This window comes from Phyllobates terribilis, unplaced genomic scaffold (assembly GCF_046119375.1).
Source record: "Phyllobates terribilis strain yellow unplaced genomic scaffold, ASM4611937v1 Scaffold_2__4_contigs__length_985480577, whole genome shotgun sequence".
In the NCBI taxonomy this organism is placed as follows: Eukaryota; Metazoa; Chordata; class Amphibia; order Anura; family Dendrobatidae; genus Phyllobates; species Phyllobates terribilis.
Genome location: NW_027362762.1, coordinates 870091723 through 870106853, shown reverse-complemented (window position 1 = coordinate 870106853; position 15131 = coordinate 870091723). Strand labels below are relative to the sequence as shown.

Below are 15131 nucleotides of genomic sequence, written 5' to 3'. Positions count from 1 at the left end.
TTTGTGTGATTTTGTTGTCAGCACATTCAACTTTGTACAGAACAAAGTATTCAATGAGAATATTTCATTCATTCAGATCTAGGATGTGTTATTTGAGTGTTCCCTTTATTTTTTTGAGCAGTGTTTATATATAAGGTCCTCATGCTCAGATTATTTTAAAGTGTACCTTTCCGTACACACACAATCTGTAGGAGAAGCATGCTCTTGCTGCGCTCGTCTCTCAGATGAAGGTAAAGGTTATTAGACACTCCAAAATTACAAACTAAGATACCTATCAACTGTCCAGATTTTCTGTAATTTACGATCATTTTTTCTTGAGTAAGTGGTTGCTCCTTATCCGTATTCTGCCGGAGCTATAGGTGCTGGACCCTCCTTTCATTCACTTCTTTAGAATGTATTGCTCCTTCTATTATGCAGTTATTTGCCTGTCCTGAAGAAAAAGCCCTCCTCTGTGCTATGCCTGTATGATGTATGACAGACAAGAAAGCAGGCACGGATTGACAGACCCACCCCACTTCCTTAATCGTTTTAGCATTTCTGCTGCTTGATTCAGATTACACATGACAGCAGTACGTGGACATAGCAATGGAGACGACACCCAGTGCCCGTCAATTAGGAATGATATAATAAGGGAATGACATCATAATCTTTAAAGATATGTATGAAAACTATTGGCACAGATGTGACAATAACAAATTGGTAATATTATATGAACGGTATTACCACTGATAAGAATAGACTACTCAATCAGGTAAGTACTGACAGGTATCTAGTTCACACAATTCATAAAGTTATGAATAACATCATTCTTCACATTGCCCACACCTGTTACTTGCCACAGGTGAGTTTGAACGAGCATCACCTGCATGAAACAAAGTTATTTACCCACAATTTTGGAAAGGTGGCAACAATTTTGTTCGGAGCATTTTTCGGGTTTTGTGTGAAATTTTGTCCAATTTGCCTTTTTTTCTCTTTTTTTGTGTTGTTCCAATACACAAAGGAAATTAAACAGTTGTATAGCAAAACATGTGTAATTGTAATAATTTTGTGGGAGGATTGTTTCATTTTCTGGAAGAATATCAAGAGTTCCAATACTTTTGGCCATGACTGTGTGTGTATATATGAATGTGTGTATGTATATATATATATATATATATATATATATATATATATGTGTGTGTTTTTTACTACTGCTATTGATGGATGAGAGCCTTGTATTATGCTCCATTAGTGTCGTTGTGGTTTTCCTTTATCATTCTTTGTCATTTTTAAATAAGTGATTTTCATATTGCCTTTTTATCACATTATCTATGAAATGAGATCAAGTTGTCTGAGAGGACAATGGCCATTTAAATAGTCATCATCAGATATTTGTAAGCCTATGTGTAATCCATACATATGTGCACCTGTTTGGAAAATGTTTGCGTTTTGGTTTTCCGCCCCGTATTTGTCTCACATTTATGACAATACGGCAGCATCCATCATAAGTTGATTGCTCCTTTAGCTGGAGCAAAGCCTCAGGACAATTCTAGGTTGGATTTGTGTCTTGTTCTGTAGAGATTTTACAATCCTTAAATTGCTGTTCTTGTTGTATCCTATTATTACACGGACTAGAGAGGAAGCAATTTCTGTAGGTGTCTGTAATGGACCGAGGAGATAAAAGGGTTGCAGTCAAATGACAGATCAACAGATTTCACCCTCATCTTTTCTATTGCAGATACACAGCTCAGAAGATCATTTCAAACATGACGACAGCGAAAAGGCTGATGCCAAGCCAAAAAACTACAGGAGAACGTCATCCGTTTTTAAAGGGCCTTTGCTACACATCAGGTATGTTATTAGATCACAAGGTTTACTTTTATAATGTCGGTGGCTGTGAAGATTGAGAAACGCATTTCTTAAAGTGCTGACATCAGTGACGTTCCATCTTCAGTAGTGTATCTCGCCACGGCCGATGTTCTGCTGATTTATCTCATTTGCGCACCAAAGTCGCATCTTTCTGTTGATGTTTTCATCTGCTTCCTTCTAAAGGAAAACTCCCAAAGGGTCGACGACGCTTCATTTTTCTCTCCTTGCAAAACGAGTCTTCGGAGAGTTCTGTAATAATCTATCGTGTAACATCTGTCTTTTCTCATTAAAAAAAAGTTATCTTTTTATTTGTTAACTTTGACTTAATTGTTTGGGTTTTTTTTTAAGTCCTGCAGAAGAATTGCATTTTGGATCCAAGGAAAGCGGAGAAAGGAAATGTGTTGTTGTCCTGAATAATGTCACCAAAAATACAGTGGCGTTTAAGGTGAATCAAGCTTTATAGTCTACAGGATATTTTATTTAACCCCTTCATGACCGGAGCATTTTCCATCTTTGCTGTTTCGTTTTTTGCTCCTCTTGTTCCCAGAGCCATAACTTTATTTTCTTTTTTGGTCAATATGGCCGTGTGAGGGCTTATTTATCGCGGGACAAGTTCTACTTTTGAACGACATAACTGGTTTTATCATATCGTATACTGGAAAACGGGAAAAAATTCCAAGTGTTGTGAAATTGCAAAAAAGTGCAATTCCACAGTTGTGTTTTGGTTGTTTTTTTACCACTTTCACTGAATGCTATAACTGACCTGCCATTGTTATTCTCCAGGTCATTACAAGTTTGTAGATACCAAACATGTATAGGTGCTTTTTTTATTTAAGTAGTAAAAAAAAAAAATCCAAAGTTTGCTTAAAAAAAAATATATAGCGCCATTTTCTGAGACCCTTAGCTTCTCCATTTTCGTGATCTCCGGCCTGGGTGCGGGCTTATTTTTTGCGTGCCGAGCTGACCTTTTTATTGATACCATTTTGGGGTAGATCCGATGTTTTGATCAGCAGTTATTGCATTTTATTGCAATGTTGCGGTGACCAAAAAAACGTAATTCTGCCGTTTAGAATTGTTTTCTTGTTACGCCGTTTACCGATCGGATTAATTCTTTTTTAATATTGATCGGGCAATTCTGAACACGGCAATACTAAATATGTGTATGTGTGGTTTTTTTTTTACTGTTTTATTTTGAATGCAACAAAGGGGGGTGATTTAAACTTTTAGATTTTTTTGCATGCTTCAATAGTCTCCATAGGAAACTAGAATCTGCAGTTACCTGATCCCCTCTGCTACACACAGGTGATGATCAGATCGCCTGTATGTAGCAGATTTACTCACTTGCTATGAGCGCCGACCGCTGGGCGGCCCTCATAGCAATCTGGCAATGACAACCACAGGGGTCTGCTGCAGACCCCGGGTTGTCATGCCAACCCATCGGTGACCCGCGATCATGTCACGGGGTCGCCGACGGGTGGGGCCAGTGACACGCTTCCCAAAAGTGTGAGTTAAATGCCGCTGTCAGAGATTGACAGTGGCATTTAACTAGTTAACAGCCGCGGGTGGATCGCAATTCCACCCGTGGCTGTTCCGGGCACATGTCAGCTGTATAGATCAGCTGACATGTGCCCGGAAAGGTGGGATCTGACATGTGACTTACTATTACGCTCCACATCAGAAAGGGATTAAAGGGTTTTTAGGATGGCCTTCTGCAATACTATATCTGTCCTGCAGTGGCGCCAAAGGAAATGCATAACCAGAGACAACTTTCCCTGGCAAAATTAGCTATTTTCAAAGGAGTGTGAAAAACTTAAGGGGTTGTCTAGGTGAGGAAATGAAAAGCTTTCCCCTCCACTAATGTTAATGCTAAATATATGTTCTATTATATAAGAATAGAAAAGTCACCTGACCTCTTTGGCCTCCGCTAATTTATGACCACATCAAAGATCAGTTCTCCTTTGATGTTGTCTGTGGTTATAAATCAGTGGAGATGAGCTCAGAAAAAAACTAATAAAAAAGTCACAAACTCCCTGACAGAACCAGCTGTATCCTTAGATCAGTAATTCTACTAATCTAAGTTTTCTTCCCCCAGTGTTATACTTACCAGCTGCTGTCTTCAGCTCTTCCCAGTGCCATTCCAGTTCCACTCCGCTGTCTTGTAACTGCAACTTCTGACTGACTGGATGTTAGCGGTAACGGTCACAAGCTGTCAATGTAAGTCTATGAGATCCTCTTTCTGGCTCTCCTAGACCTACATTGGATTGTGACTACTTCTGGATCGCCCAGCAAATACTGGAGCGATCCGGCAGGTCATAAACTACTGGAGACAGACTAGAGCGGCGCCGATAAAAGATGAAGACTGCAACTGGTGAGTATAATACTAGGTGCTGAGAACTCAGATTAGTAGCACCACTCCAGTGCTGTAATAAGAAAAAACCACTGGAGTGGTGTGTGACTAAACACCTTATATTCTTAATCAGCCAGACGGTTAGATTTGTTAAGCCAAGAGAAATACACTTTTGTGTTTGTGTTGACTTGTAAATGTGTGTATTTCCATGGCTGGTCAAGAAGGACAGACCAGTATTTGTATAACCCTGATTGTTGTCTCCTCTTGGGTCTGTGAACAATGATGTTTGTTAATATGCTAATTACATATTATATTAAAGCCAGCTGAATGTTGATTTAAAGCGCCCCCTGCTATACCAACTATGTAAGTTGAGTAGCTCAAGCAATGAGACCTGAATGAGCCCTGCAACTTTACCTCTGACCTGTGACTTGAGGCCTTAGCCACAGAAATACACATACATTCATAAGTCAACAAACACAATAGTGTATTTCTCTTGGCCTAACAAATCTAATCATCTGGCTGATTAAGATTATAAGGTGTGTTATCACATGGTGCGTTAAGGCTTTTTAAAGGATTTTTCTTTTTTTTTCTTATAGTTTATAATTATTTGTCCTTTCTGTTATGGAAATCGGCACTAGCTTTCTCCATAGATCAGTAATGTTACTGTAGGTGGAAAGGGCCAGCTGCTATATTGTCTCCCATAGAAGGCGCAAAGAGAATAGAGGAGACGCTGCTCCCCTACTTCTCTTATATACTCTTAAAAGCTGCAACACAAAGGGCAATTTACAATAGACTTGAGCTGTGCTGTGAATCTAGCTGCTTTGCCCTAAGCTTCCCCTCTCCATACACTTCTAGGGGCAGCAGGTATTACCTGACCTCCCAGTGAAGCTGGTCAGTCTCAGTCTCTTCTGCACTGATTCTGTAGCTTGTTCTGAGCTCCTCTGCACTGATTTATAACCACAGACCACATCAAAGGAGAGACCATCTTTGATGTGGTCATAAATTAGCTGAGAGGGCTACTGAGTGTTACTGGTAAATGCTCTGTGCAAGAGGCAGGGGGAAACAATCTGATAACTGGAGAAATGAGCATTTTTCTGTAAAAAGATGCCTTATAAAGTTTATTTTCTTGGCTTGTACTATTGATTTATGTAACGTTTGTTGTACGGACAGTGACCCTTTAAGTTGGGCCAATTTTACCTATACATTCTGCCTTTAGGTGAGGACAACAGCCCCTGATAAATTTCGGGTAAAGCCAAGCAACAGCAGTTGTGAACCCGGTTCGACGGTCGACATTGTGGTCTCCCTGCATGCAGGTAATGTAGTGTAACTTGTATGAGAAGACATGTATGGGGTTTACTTTTAGAAATAGATTTGTCTTTTTATTCAGGGAGGATTTTTCTATTACAATTAGGAGCATTTCCGTCTCTCGATCTTACACAGAAACCCTCTGCACTTAAGAAAGGCTCCATAGAAGCTGTAAGGAAACGTTTTAGGTTTACGTTTCTCATCACACACGTTTCATAATATAAGGAAAGCTCAAGACCTTGTCATGACAAGCCGAGCCCGTGATTGATTGCACTACAATTACATGAAGCTTCTCCGCAGGTAGACACAGCCCAGAAAATGCTCTGGATGAATTGGCTCCAAGTGTAATAGGAAATGTTAATCTCCGTCTGTTAAACATTTTTCCCAAATTGGGTTCTTCCTTATTTATTTTTTTTCTTGTTGTTTTCTTTTACATTGCAAAGCATCCACAGCTTCCCTTCAAGACCGCTTCTTGGTAATGGCCGCTGAGATGGAGCAATCGTCGGGGACAGGAGCACAGGAACTGGCACAGTTTTGGAAGGAAGTGCCCAGGAGTAAGGTGATGGAGCACAGGTAAAGCGCACTGATGTCCATAATGCCACAATCCAAGGTGGGAACTACACTGCTCAAAAAAATAAAGGGAACACTTAAACAACACAATGTAACTCCAAGTCAATAACACTTCTGTGAAATCATTCTGTCCAGTTATGAAGCAACACTGATTGTGAATCAATTTCTCCTGCTGTTGTGCAAATGGAACAGACAACTGGTAGAAATGATAGGCAATTAGCAAGACACCCTATAAAGGAGCGGTTCTGCAGGTGGTGACCACAGACCATTTCTCTGTTCTCATCCTTTATGGCTGTTGTTTTGGTCACTCTTTCATTTTGCCATTGCTCTCACCCCTCTACAGTACAACCCACAGAAGTTGCTCAGGTACTGCAGTTCATCCAGGATGGCATATCAGTGCGAGCTATGGCGAGAAGGGTAGCTGTGTCTACCTGCAGAGTGTCCAGAGCATGGAGCAGATACCAGGAGATGTGGAGGGAGCCATAGGAGGGCAACAACCCAGCAGCAGGACTGTTACCTCCTCATTTGTGCAAGGAGGAGCACTGCCAGAGCCCTGCAAAATTACCTCCAGCAGGCCACAAATGTGCATGTGTCTGCACAAACGGTTAGAAACCGACTCCATGAGGGTGGTATGAGGGCCCGGCGTCCACAGATGGGGTTGTGCTCACAGCCAAACACCGTGCAGGATGCTTGGCATTTGCACAGAACACCAGGATTGGCAAAGTCGCCACTGGCGCCCTGCGCTCTTCACAGATTAAAGCAGGTTCACACTGAGCACATGTGACAGAGTCTGGAGACGCCGTGGAGAGCGATCTGCTGCCTGCAACATCCTTCAACATGACCGGTTTGGCAGTGGGTCAGTAATGGTGTAGGGTGGCATTTCTTTGGAGGGCCGCACAGCCCTCCATGTGCTCGCCAGAGGTAGCCTGACTGCTATCAGGTACCGAGATGAGATCCTCAGACACCTTGTGAGACCATATGCTGGTGCGATTGGCCCTGGGTTCCTCCTAATGCAGGACAATGCCAGACCTCATGTGGCTGGAGTGTGTCAGCAGTTCCTGCAAGATGAAGGCATTGAAGCTATGGACTGGCCCACCCGTTCCCCAGACCTGAATCCGATTGAGCACATCTGGGACATCATGTCTTGATCCATCCACCAACGTCACGTTGCACCACAGACTGTCCAGGAGTTGGCAGATGCTTTAGTCCAGGTCTGGGAGGAGATCCCACAAGAGACCATCTGCAACCTCATCAGGAGCATGCCCAGGCGTTGTAGGGAGGTCATACAGGCACGTGGAGGCCACACACAATACTGAGCCTCATTTTGATCAAAGTTGGATCAGCCTGTACAGTTTTTCCACTTTGATTTTGGGGGTGACTGCAAATCCAGGCCTCCATTGGTTAATAAATTTGATTTCCATTGATGATTTTTGTGTGATTTTGTTGTCAGCGCATTCAACTTTGTACAGAACAAAGTATTCAATGAGAATATTTCATTCATTCAGATCTAGGATGTGTTACTTGAGTGTTCTCTTTATTTTTTTGAGCAGTGTATTTTATGTGCTATGCTCCACTGGAATACGATAATATGCTTTTTTGACAGCAAAGCTTGCGGTTTAATTATTTATTCAGCTTACTTTATTCACATTACTGATCATTATAAATTATAACACATGGTCAAAATATACCGTATATCCAGTCTTGATACACTAAATAAGGAGGTGCACCAGGGGACACATTCACAGCTTTTATTGAGGTCATTTCTTATCCATCGTGCGCCTTCTAGTGATGACTTCACACAACCAGAATTTTTAACTATTAGTATATTAATGTAGCACTGCAGGTTTGTTGTTTTTTAATTCATCCTGTCATTAGTCCTCCACTATATGTAAATCAGCTAGTATTATATTATTTAATGTTCCTTTCTGTCTGGAGGTGGATGGTATACTTGTCTTCAGTTAGGTCTTGTGATCACATGGTGATGACCCCCTGAGAATTGCTTGCATAGCGTTATGCTCTGGGAAGTGGGTCACCTTCTCAGTCAATAGACTTTTCCTATATGATGCCATTGCATGGACTGTATCACTGAAGTTCTTCACTGTGGGGGGGCAGAAGCTTTTATCCAGGATAATGATGATGACTGCACAGTACCTGTAACAAAATTGTAGTGTAGGAGTGACCGTTCAGCCTCCATAGTGTATGCTTATAATATATTAGATTGTAAGCTTACAAGCAGGGCCCTCTCTCCTCCTGGTATCTGTTGATTTATGTGATTATTGTTATTCTGCAATGTCTTTTATTGTCTGTACAAGTCTCCTCTAAAATGTAAAGTGCTGCGGAATATGTTGGCGCTATAGAAATAAAAATTATTATTATTATTATATTCGCTTATTTCGGAGACTATAGGAGGGGCAGATAATCACACAGTCATCCCAGGAGATGGAGATTGTAGATAGATGCCCATGTGATGATGCCAAGTGAAATTGATGGCAGGGCATAGAGGAAAAAAAAAGCATGATGAAAGCTAGAAAGCAAGATAGAGGCTGAGGGAAAGAAAACGGGAAGTTGGCTCACATGTTATAAGTACAAAGTGTAAAAGGCAATCAGGTGGAGGTGAGGTTAAAAAAAATGGGGGTGCTTCTTTAATGTGATCTGGACTTTTGGAGCTCCACCTGGTATATTTCTGACTTAAACATGTAGAAAATGTTTTGTTATGCAGCACATATCTTAGTGCTAAAAACACATTTATGTTTGTAAAGTTGGTGAGATTCAGACATGCCATGAATGGGACATTTGCAATGGCAAGTCCAACTCTGCATTGATTTTAGCCTATCAGCAACAGATCCACAATACTTTTATTTTTTTTTTCCCAATCCAAAAAAAAACTGATAGCGTATCACATTGAGGCAAATACCGGCTAGTATCTGGCCTATGGACATGGAGAGCCAGCTCCAGTGTTGAGGAACATCTCACCTCATCCATGACAAGCCTGCAATCACCATGTTCATACTTTGTATACTTGTGCATACTTATCCATTTTTCTTATAAAATGCCACTATTAGGACCATAGGCAAAGGAATACAGGTGTTACCCCATATAACAAATGTGCAAAGAACTGGGCAGTCCATGTGATGCATTAAGTATATTTTGGTTTATTGGTATACAATCCAGAAATCTGTCGTTTCGGTAAATCATACAGACCTTCATCAGACTGAGGGGTGGGCTAGGTATTTTGTAGTCGTGTTATGTATATTGGAGACCCCTCTGTGCGGCGCCATTCTCCAATGCTGGATTGCCATTACAGAAGACCTAGTCCCTCCCACAATCCGATGTCTGATGAAGGTCTATGTGATTGAGCGAAACATGATGTATCCTATTGCATATCAATAAACCAATATATTTTTTGCATCTTGAAGACTGCCAAATTCTCTGTGCCACCATTAGGACTATGGGACGATAATTCATGGATGGAGTGTCTATACTGTAAGACATTTACCAAAACCAGTTGGAAAATTAAGTAGATCATCAGCCCAAAGCAACCAGTCAGGTTCTCGAACTTCTTTTTCTTAAGCGCCATGTTGAAAAATAAAGAAGCGATCTGCTTGATTGCTAAAAGGTGCAACAAAAAAGTGGAGCATTTTCTTTCCTATGTAACCAATGCAAATATTGGGTCTTGCTCACAATTGGGTAAGCTCTTCATTGGTGACGGGATTTTTAGTGGATATCTGTGCATGTTCATCCAAAATAAATGGGTTGTCCAATCAAAAATTGACCTAAGTGAAGAATGTTAGAAACCTCTACGTTCTCATTCAATCCCTCTATGTCAGGTGCCTGAAGATCCAGACCATCATCAACTCTATGTCAAATCAAGATAGAGTACTAATTAATTATTTAACCCATAGGTCATCAAATCACCCTAAAAAATATACATATATCAAAAAATATCTAAACCAAATGTAAATGACTAGATATATAGAGTGAGAATAACAATTTATATAATAAAATATAGTTTTTATCTAGATTTAAAATTATTTTTAAAATAAATAGGTACCTCAACAAGGAAGGACACAAGACAAGACCTACGGACCATGAGATCATACAATGGTTGTTAGATTACAACAAAGATAAGCTAATATCCTCTTAACATTTCATAGCTATCGTAGATATGCATATTAGTACATCAAACAAGAGTTCAGCCTATAGTATTAGTATAATTACCAGAGTATCAAACGCAGGGAATAAGGTACAGTCAGGTCCTGTGTCCCTCCACCCCGACGTGCGTTTTGTACCCCTTCCTCAGGGGGCTATATATCTAGCCATTTACATTGGGTTCAGATATTTTTTGATATATCATCAACTCTCGTCCAGATGAAAAGCATAAAAGCATCACAGTATAGGAGGGATGAACTGTGTGTGAGGGTCACAGCAGTAGCCCTTATACTGTATTTTGATAAGAAAGCTCATTATTTTACTAAAACAGTAGCTATTGGTCAGAAATAATATCGGCTAAAAGCATTAAATATACTGGCAGAAAATAATAGAAGAAATCGTATTATCTGTAATTACTTTGGCATTTAAATCTTATGAATATTGTAGGTTCAAAAGGTTTAGGCTGCGGAAAGCATGGAGACTTCTGAAGTTTAATGAAGCACCAACTTTGGCGCTGAATCGTCATTACCGTATATTCCGGCGTATAAGACGACTTTTGAAGACTGAAAAATCTTCTGTCTAGTCTGGGGTCGTCTTATACGCCGGTAATGCTTTTAAACTTTCAGAAATTGACATGCGGGGATACTCTGGGGGTGTTAATAAGCTGCCGTGGCCGTATCCCTGCCATGTCGGAGTTAATATAAGGTGGAGGGAGTTAAAATACGGCGGCGGTAGGTCCAGACAGTCAGCGCTTCTGTGCTGAAACTGACACATCGCTGCGTATTCCCAGCTCCGGACACAGCGCAGGGCTTCTGTGCTGACAGCTTTCACTTGTCACAGAAGCGCTGCGCTGTGTCCGGAGCTGGGAAGTTCGCATCGCTTCTGTGACAATATATGAAAAGCCGGCAATTCAGCAGCGGCATAAGCCGGCACCCGACAATTTAGAATAGAAAGAATAGAGCTTCACACATAGATTAGATAGATAGAAACATGTCAGTCACATATATATGAAGTACAGTGACAGTATTGCTTACTGTACTTGTCATTTAGTGTAAAGGATTTATTAAAACAAATAATAGTGTTTTCATGCACCGTCTCTTTAAAAAAGCCGGCCGGCAATTCAGCAGCGGTACCCGACAATTTATAACAGACAGAATAGAGCTTCACACATAGATTAGATAGATAGAAACATGTCAGTCACATATATATGAAGTACAGTGATAGTGTTGGTTACTGTACTTGTCATTTAGTATTAAAATAAAGGATTTATTATTAAAAAAATTGGCGTGGGGTTCCCCTTAATTTTAGGCTCTAGCGGAGGTTAAGCAGACAGCTGGGGCAGATGTTTGAAGCCTGGGAAGGGGGTAATACCCACGGAGCTTCCCAGGCTACTAATATCAGCCCCCAGCTGAATACCTAGTCTTTACTAGCTATTAAAATGGGGGACCCCCCAAAAAAAATGACGTGGGGTCCCCCCTAATTTAATAGCTAGCAAAGGCTAGGCAGACAGCTGGGGGCTGATATTAATAGCCCAGGAAGGGAGCCATGAATATTGGCCCCCTCCCAGGCTAGAAACACCAGCCGTCAGCCGCCCCAGAAATGGCGCATCCATAGGATGCGCCAATTCTGGCACTTAGCCTCGCTCTTCCACGCTGCCCTGGTGCGGTGGCAGGGGGTAATAGGGTTGGGGTTGATGTCAGCTTATAATGCCAGCTGACATCAAGCCCAGGTTAGTAATGGAGAGGCGTCTATAAGCCCCCCCCATTACTAACCCCATAGTCAAAGTTAAAAAAAACACAAACACCCAGAATAAAGTCCTTTAATTGAAATAAAGACACAATTCTTTATTGTTCTAAATTAAACCATACTTACCATCACGCCCATTCCAGCTGAAGCCAACGATCTCCTGCAATAAAAGAAAAATAATAAACCAACCTCATCCTTACCTCTCCATGGTTCCCAGGACAGCTTCAGCTCTGCTACATCGAGATGACAGGCTGGACCGCAGCAGAACGCCGCCATCCAGCCTGTCATCCCGCAGACACTGAGAAGCGCAGGCATGCTTGCGCTCCTCAGTGTCTCGCTGTGACGGCATCCAGATGAGCCGACAATGAACTCAGCTCACCTCCTGGACGTCCGTCACTGACAGCGTGGGAAACTTCTACTGCGCATGCGGGGAGCAGGAGAATTTTCCCACGCTGTCAGTGACGTGCATGAGGTGAGCCGAGTTCATTGGACATGATCTCGGCTCATCTGGATGCCGTCACAGTCAGACACTGAGGAGCACAAGCATGCCTGCGCTTCTCAGTGTCTGCCTCATGGCAAGCTGAACGGCAGCGTTCTGCTGCGGTGCAGCCTGTCATGTGAATGTAGCAGAGCTGGACCGGTCCTGGGAACCATGGAAAGGTAAGGATGAGGTTGCTTTATTATTTTACTTTTATTGCAGGAGATCGTTGGCTTCAGCTGGAATGGGCGTGATGGTAAGTATGGTTTAATTTAGAACATTAAAAAATTGTGTCTTTATTTCAATTAAAGGACTTTATTCTGGGTGTTGTGTTTTTTTTAATTACTTTACTAGAAATTCATGGCGGTCATGTCTAATATTGGCGTGACCCCATGAATTTCGGGCTTAGGGCCAGCGATAATACCAAGCTGGCCCTAACCCCTTTATTACCCAGTGAGCCACCGCACCAGGGCCCTGGATGAGTTGGGTACAGCGCCAGAAGATGGCGCTTCTATGAACGCGCCATTTTCCGGGGTGGCTGCGGACTGCAATTTGCAGCGGGGGTGGCCCAGAAAGCTTGGGTCTCCCTGCGCTGCAGATTCCAGCCCCCAGCTGCCTAGTTGTACCTGGCTGGACACAAAAATAGGGCGAAGCCCCACGTCTTTTTTTTTTAAATTATTTCATGAAATAATTAAAAAAAAAAGGGGCTTCCCTATATTGTTGTGTCCGGCCAGGTACAAATAGGCAGCTGGTGGTTGGGGGCAGCCCGTTCCTGCCTGCTGTACCTGGCTGGACACAAAAATATGGCGAAGCCCACGTCAACATTTTTGGGAAAAATTAATTACAAAATTAATAATAATTTAGGGACTGCATCTTTATTAACCCCTCAATTGTCATTTAGTGTTAAAATAAAGGATTTTTTAAAAAGAAAATTGGCGTGGGATCCACCATCATTATAGTCTCTAGCGGAGGTTAAGCAGACGGCTGGGGCAGATGTTTGAAGTCTGGGAAGGGGGTAATACCCACGGAGCTTCCCAGGCTACTAATATCAGCCCCCAGCTGAATACCTAGCCTTTACTAGCTATTAGAATGGGGGACCCCCCCAAAAAATGACGTGGGGTCCCCCTTATTTTAATATGTTTATGAGTGACAGTTTTCCTGCTATATACCTGCATGTCATAAGAATTTAAATTAAAAAAGGACCATGTTAAATTCAAATCTGTTTTTTTTAAATTTTTACCGGTGTTTGGTATGCGTTGGAAAAGGGGTAGTCTTATACGGTGAATATATCCTAAACTCTATATTTTAACAGGAAAGTAGGGGGGTCGTCTTATACACCAGGTCGTCTTATACGCCGGAATATACGGTAATTAAGTTCTCTCTCAGAATTTGTTCCTATTTATTATAATGAATAGAGTGGTAATGTTGAGTAGTTGTTCATTACTAGTGTTGAGCCACCCCCGTAGTGTTCGGGTTCGGTTCGGTTCGTCGAACACCGGGATGTTCGAGGAACTGTTCGTCGAACACCTTAGAACACCGTCGAACACCGTTAAAACCAATGGCAGGCAAACAAAAACACATAGAAACACATAGAAAACACCTTCAAAGGTGTCCAAAAGCTGACAAACTGCTCAGAAGACGCTTTCTTTAAAAAAGCCGGCCGGCAATTCAGCAGCGGCATACACCGGTACCCGACAATTTAGACAAGAAGGAATAGAGCCTCACACATAGATTAGATAGATAGAAACATGTCAGTCACATATATATGAAGTACAGTGACAGTGTTGCTTACTGTACTTGTCATTTAGTGTAAAGGATTTATTAAAAAAAATAATAGTGTTTTCATGCACCGTCTCTTTAAAAAAGCCGGCCGGCAATTCAGCATCTGTACCCGACAATTTATAACAGACAGAATAGAGCTTCACACATAGATTAGATAGATAGAAACATGTCAGTCACATATATATGAAGTACAGTGATAGTGTTGGTTACTGTACTTGTCATATAGTATTAAAATAAAGGATTTATTATTAAAAAAAATTGGCGTGGGTTTCCCCTTAATTTTAGTCTCTAGCGGAGGTTAAGCAGACAGCTGGGGCAGATGTTTGAAGCCTGGGAAGGGGGTAATACCCACGGAGCTTCCCAGGCTACTAATATGAGCCCCCAGCTGAATACATAGCCTTTACTAGCTATTAAAATGGGGGACCCCCCCAAAAAAATGACGTGGGGTCCCCCCTAATTTAATAGCTAGCAAAGGCTAGGCAGACAGCTGGGGGCTGATATTAATAGCCCAGGAAGGGAGCCATGAATATTGGCCCCCTCCCAGGCTAGAAACACCAGCCGTCAGCCGCCCCAGAAATGGCGCATTCATTCACTGACAGCGTGGGAAAATTCTCCTGCACTCAGCGCTTCAGCGTGGGAGAATTCTCACGCTGAAGCGCTGAGTGCAGGAGAATTCTCCCACGCTGTCAGTGACGTGCAGGAGGTGAGCTGAGTTCATTGGACATGAGCTCACCTTATGCACGTTACTGACAGCGCGGGAGAATTCTCCTGCACTCAGCGCTTCAGCGTGAGAATTTTCCCACGCTGTCAGTGACGTGCATGAGGTGCGCCGAGTTCATTGGACATGAACTCGTCTCATCTTTATGCCGTCACAGCCAGACACTGCAGAGCGCAAGCATGCCTGCG

At 42.1% G+C, this 15131-nt stretch overlaps 1 protein-coding gene across 1 annotated transcript in view; it reads left to right on the top strand.

Annotated features, from left to right (window-relative positions):
- The window catches only part of MOSPD2 (motile sperm domain containing 2), a 146581-nt gene that overhangs the window by 108663 nt on the left and 22787 nt on the right, over window positions 1–15131 (top strand). Inside the window, exons 10-13 of the mRNA XM_073668080.1 lie at window positions 1718–1830; window positions 2197–2293; window positions 5412–5508; window positions 5944–6073. Of these exons, the coding sequence (XP_073524181.1) occupies window positions 1718–1830; window positions 2197–2293; window positions 5412–5508; window positions 5944–6073 (437 nt within the window). The remainder of the gene's footprint in view (window positions 1–1717; window positions 1831–2196; window positions 2294–5411; window positions 5509–5943; window positions 6074–15131) is intronic.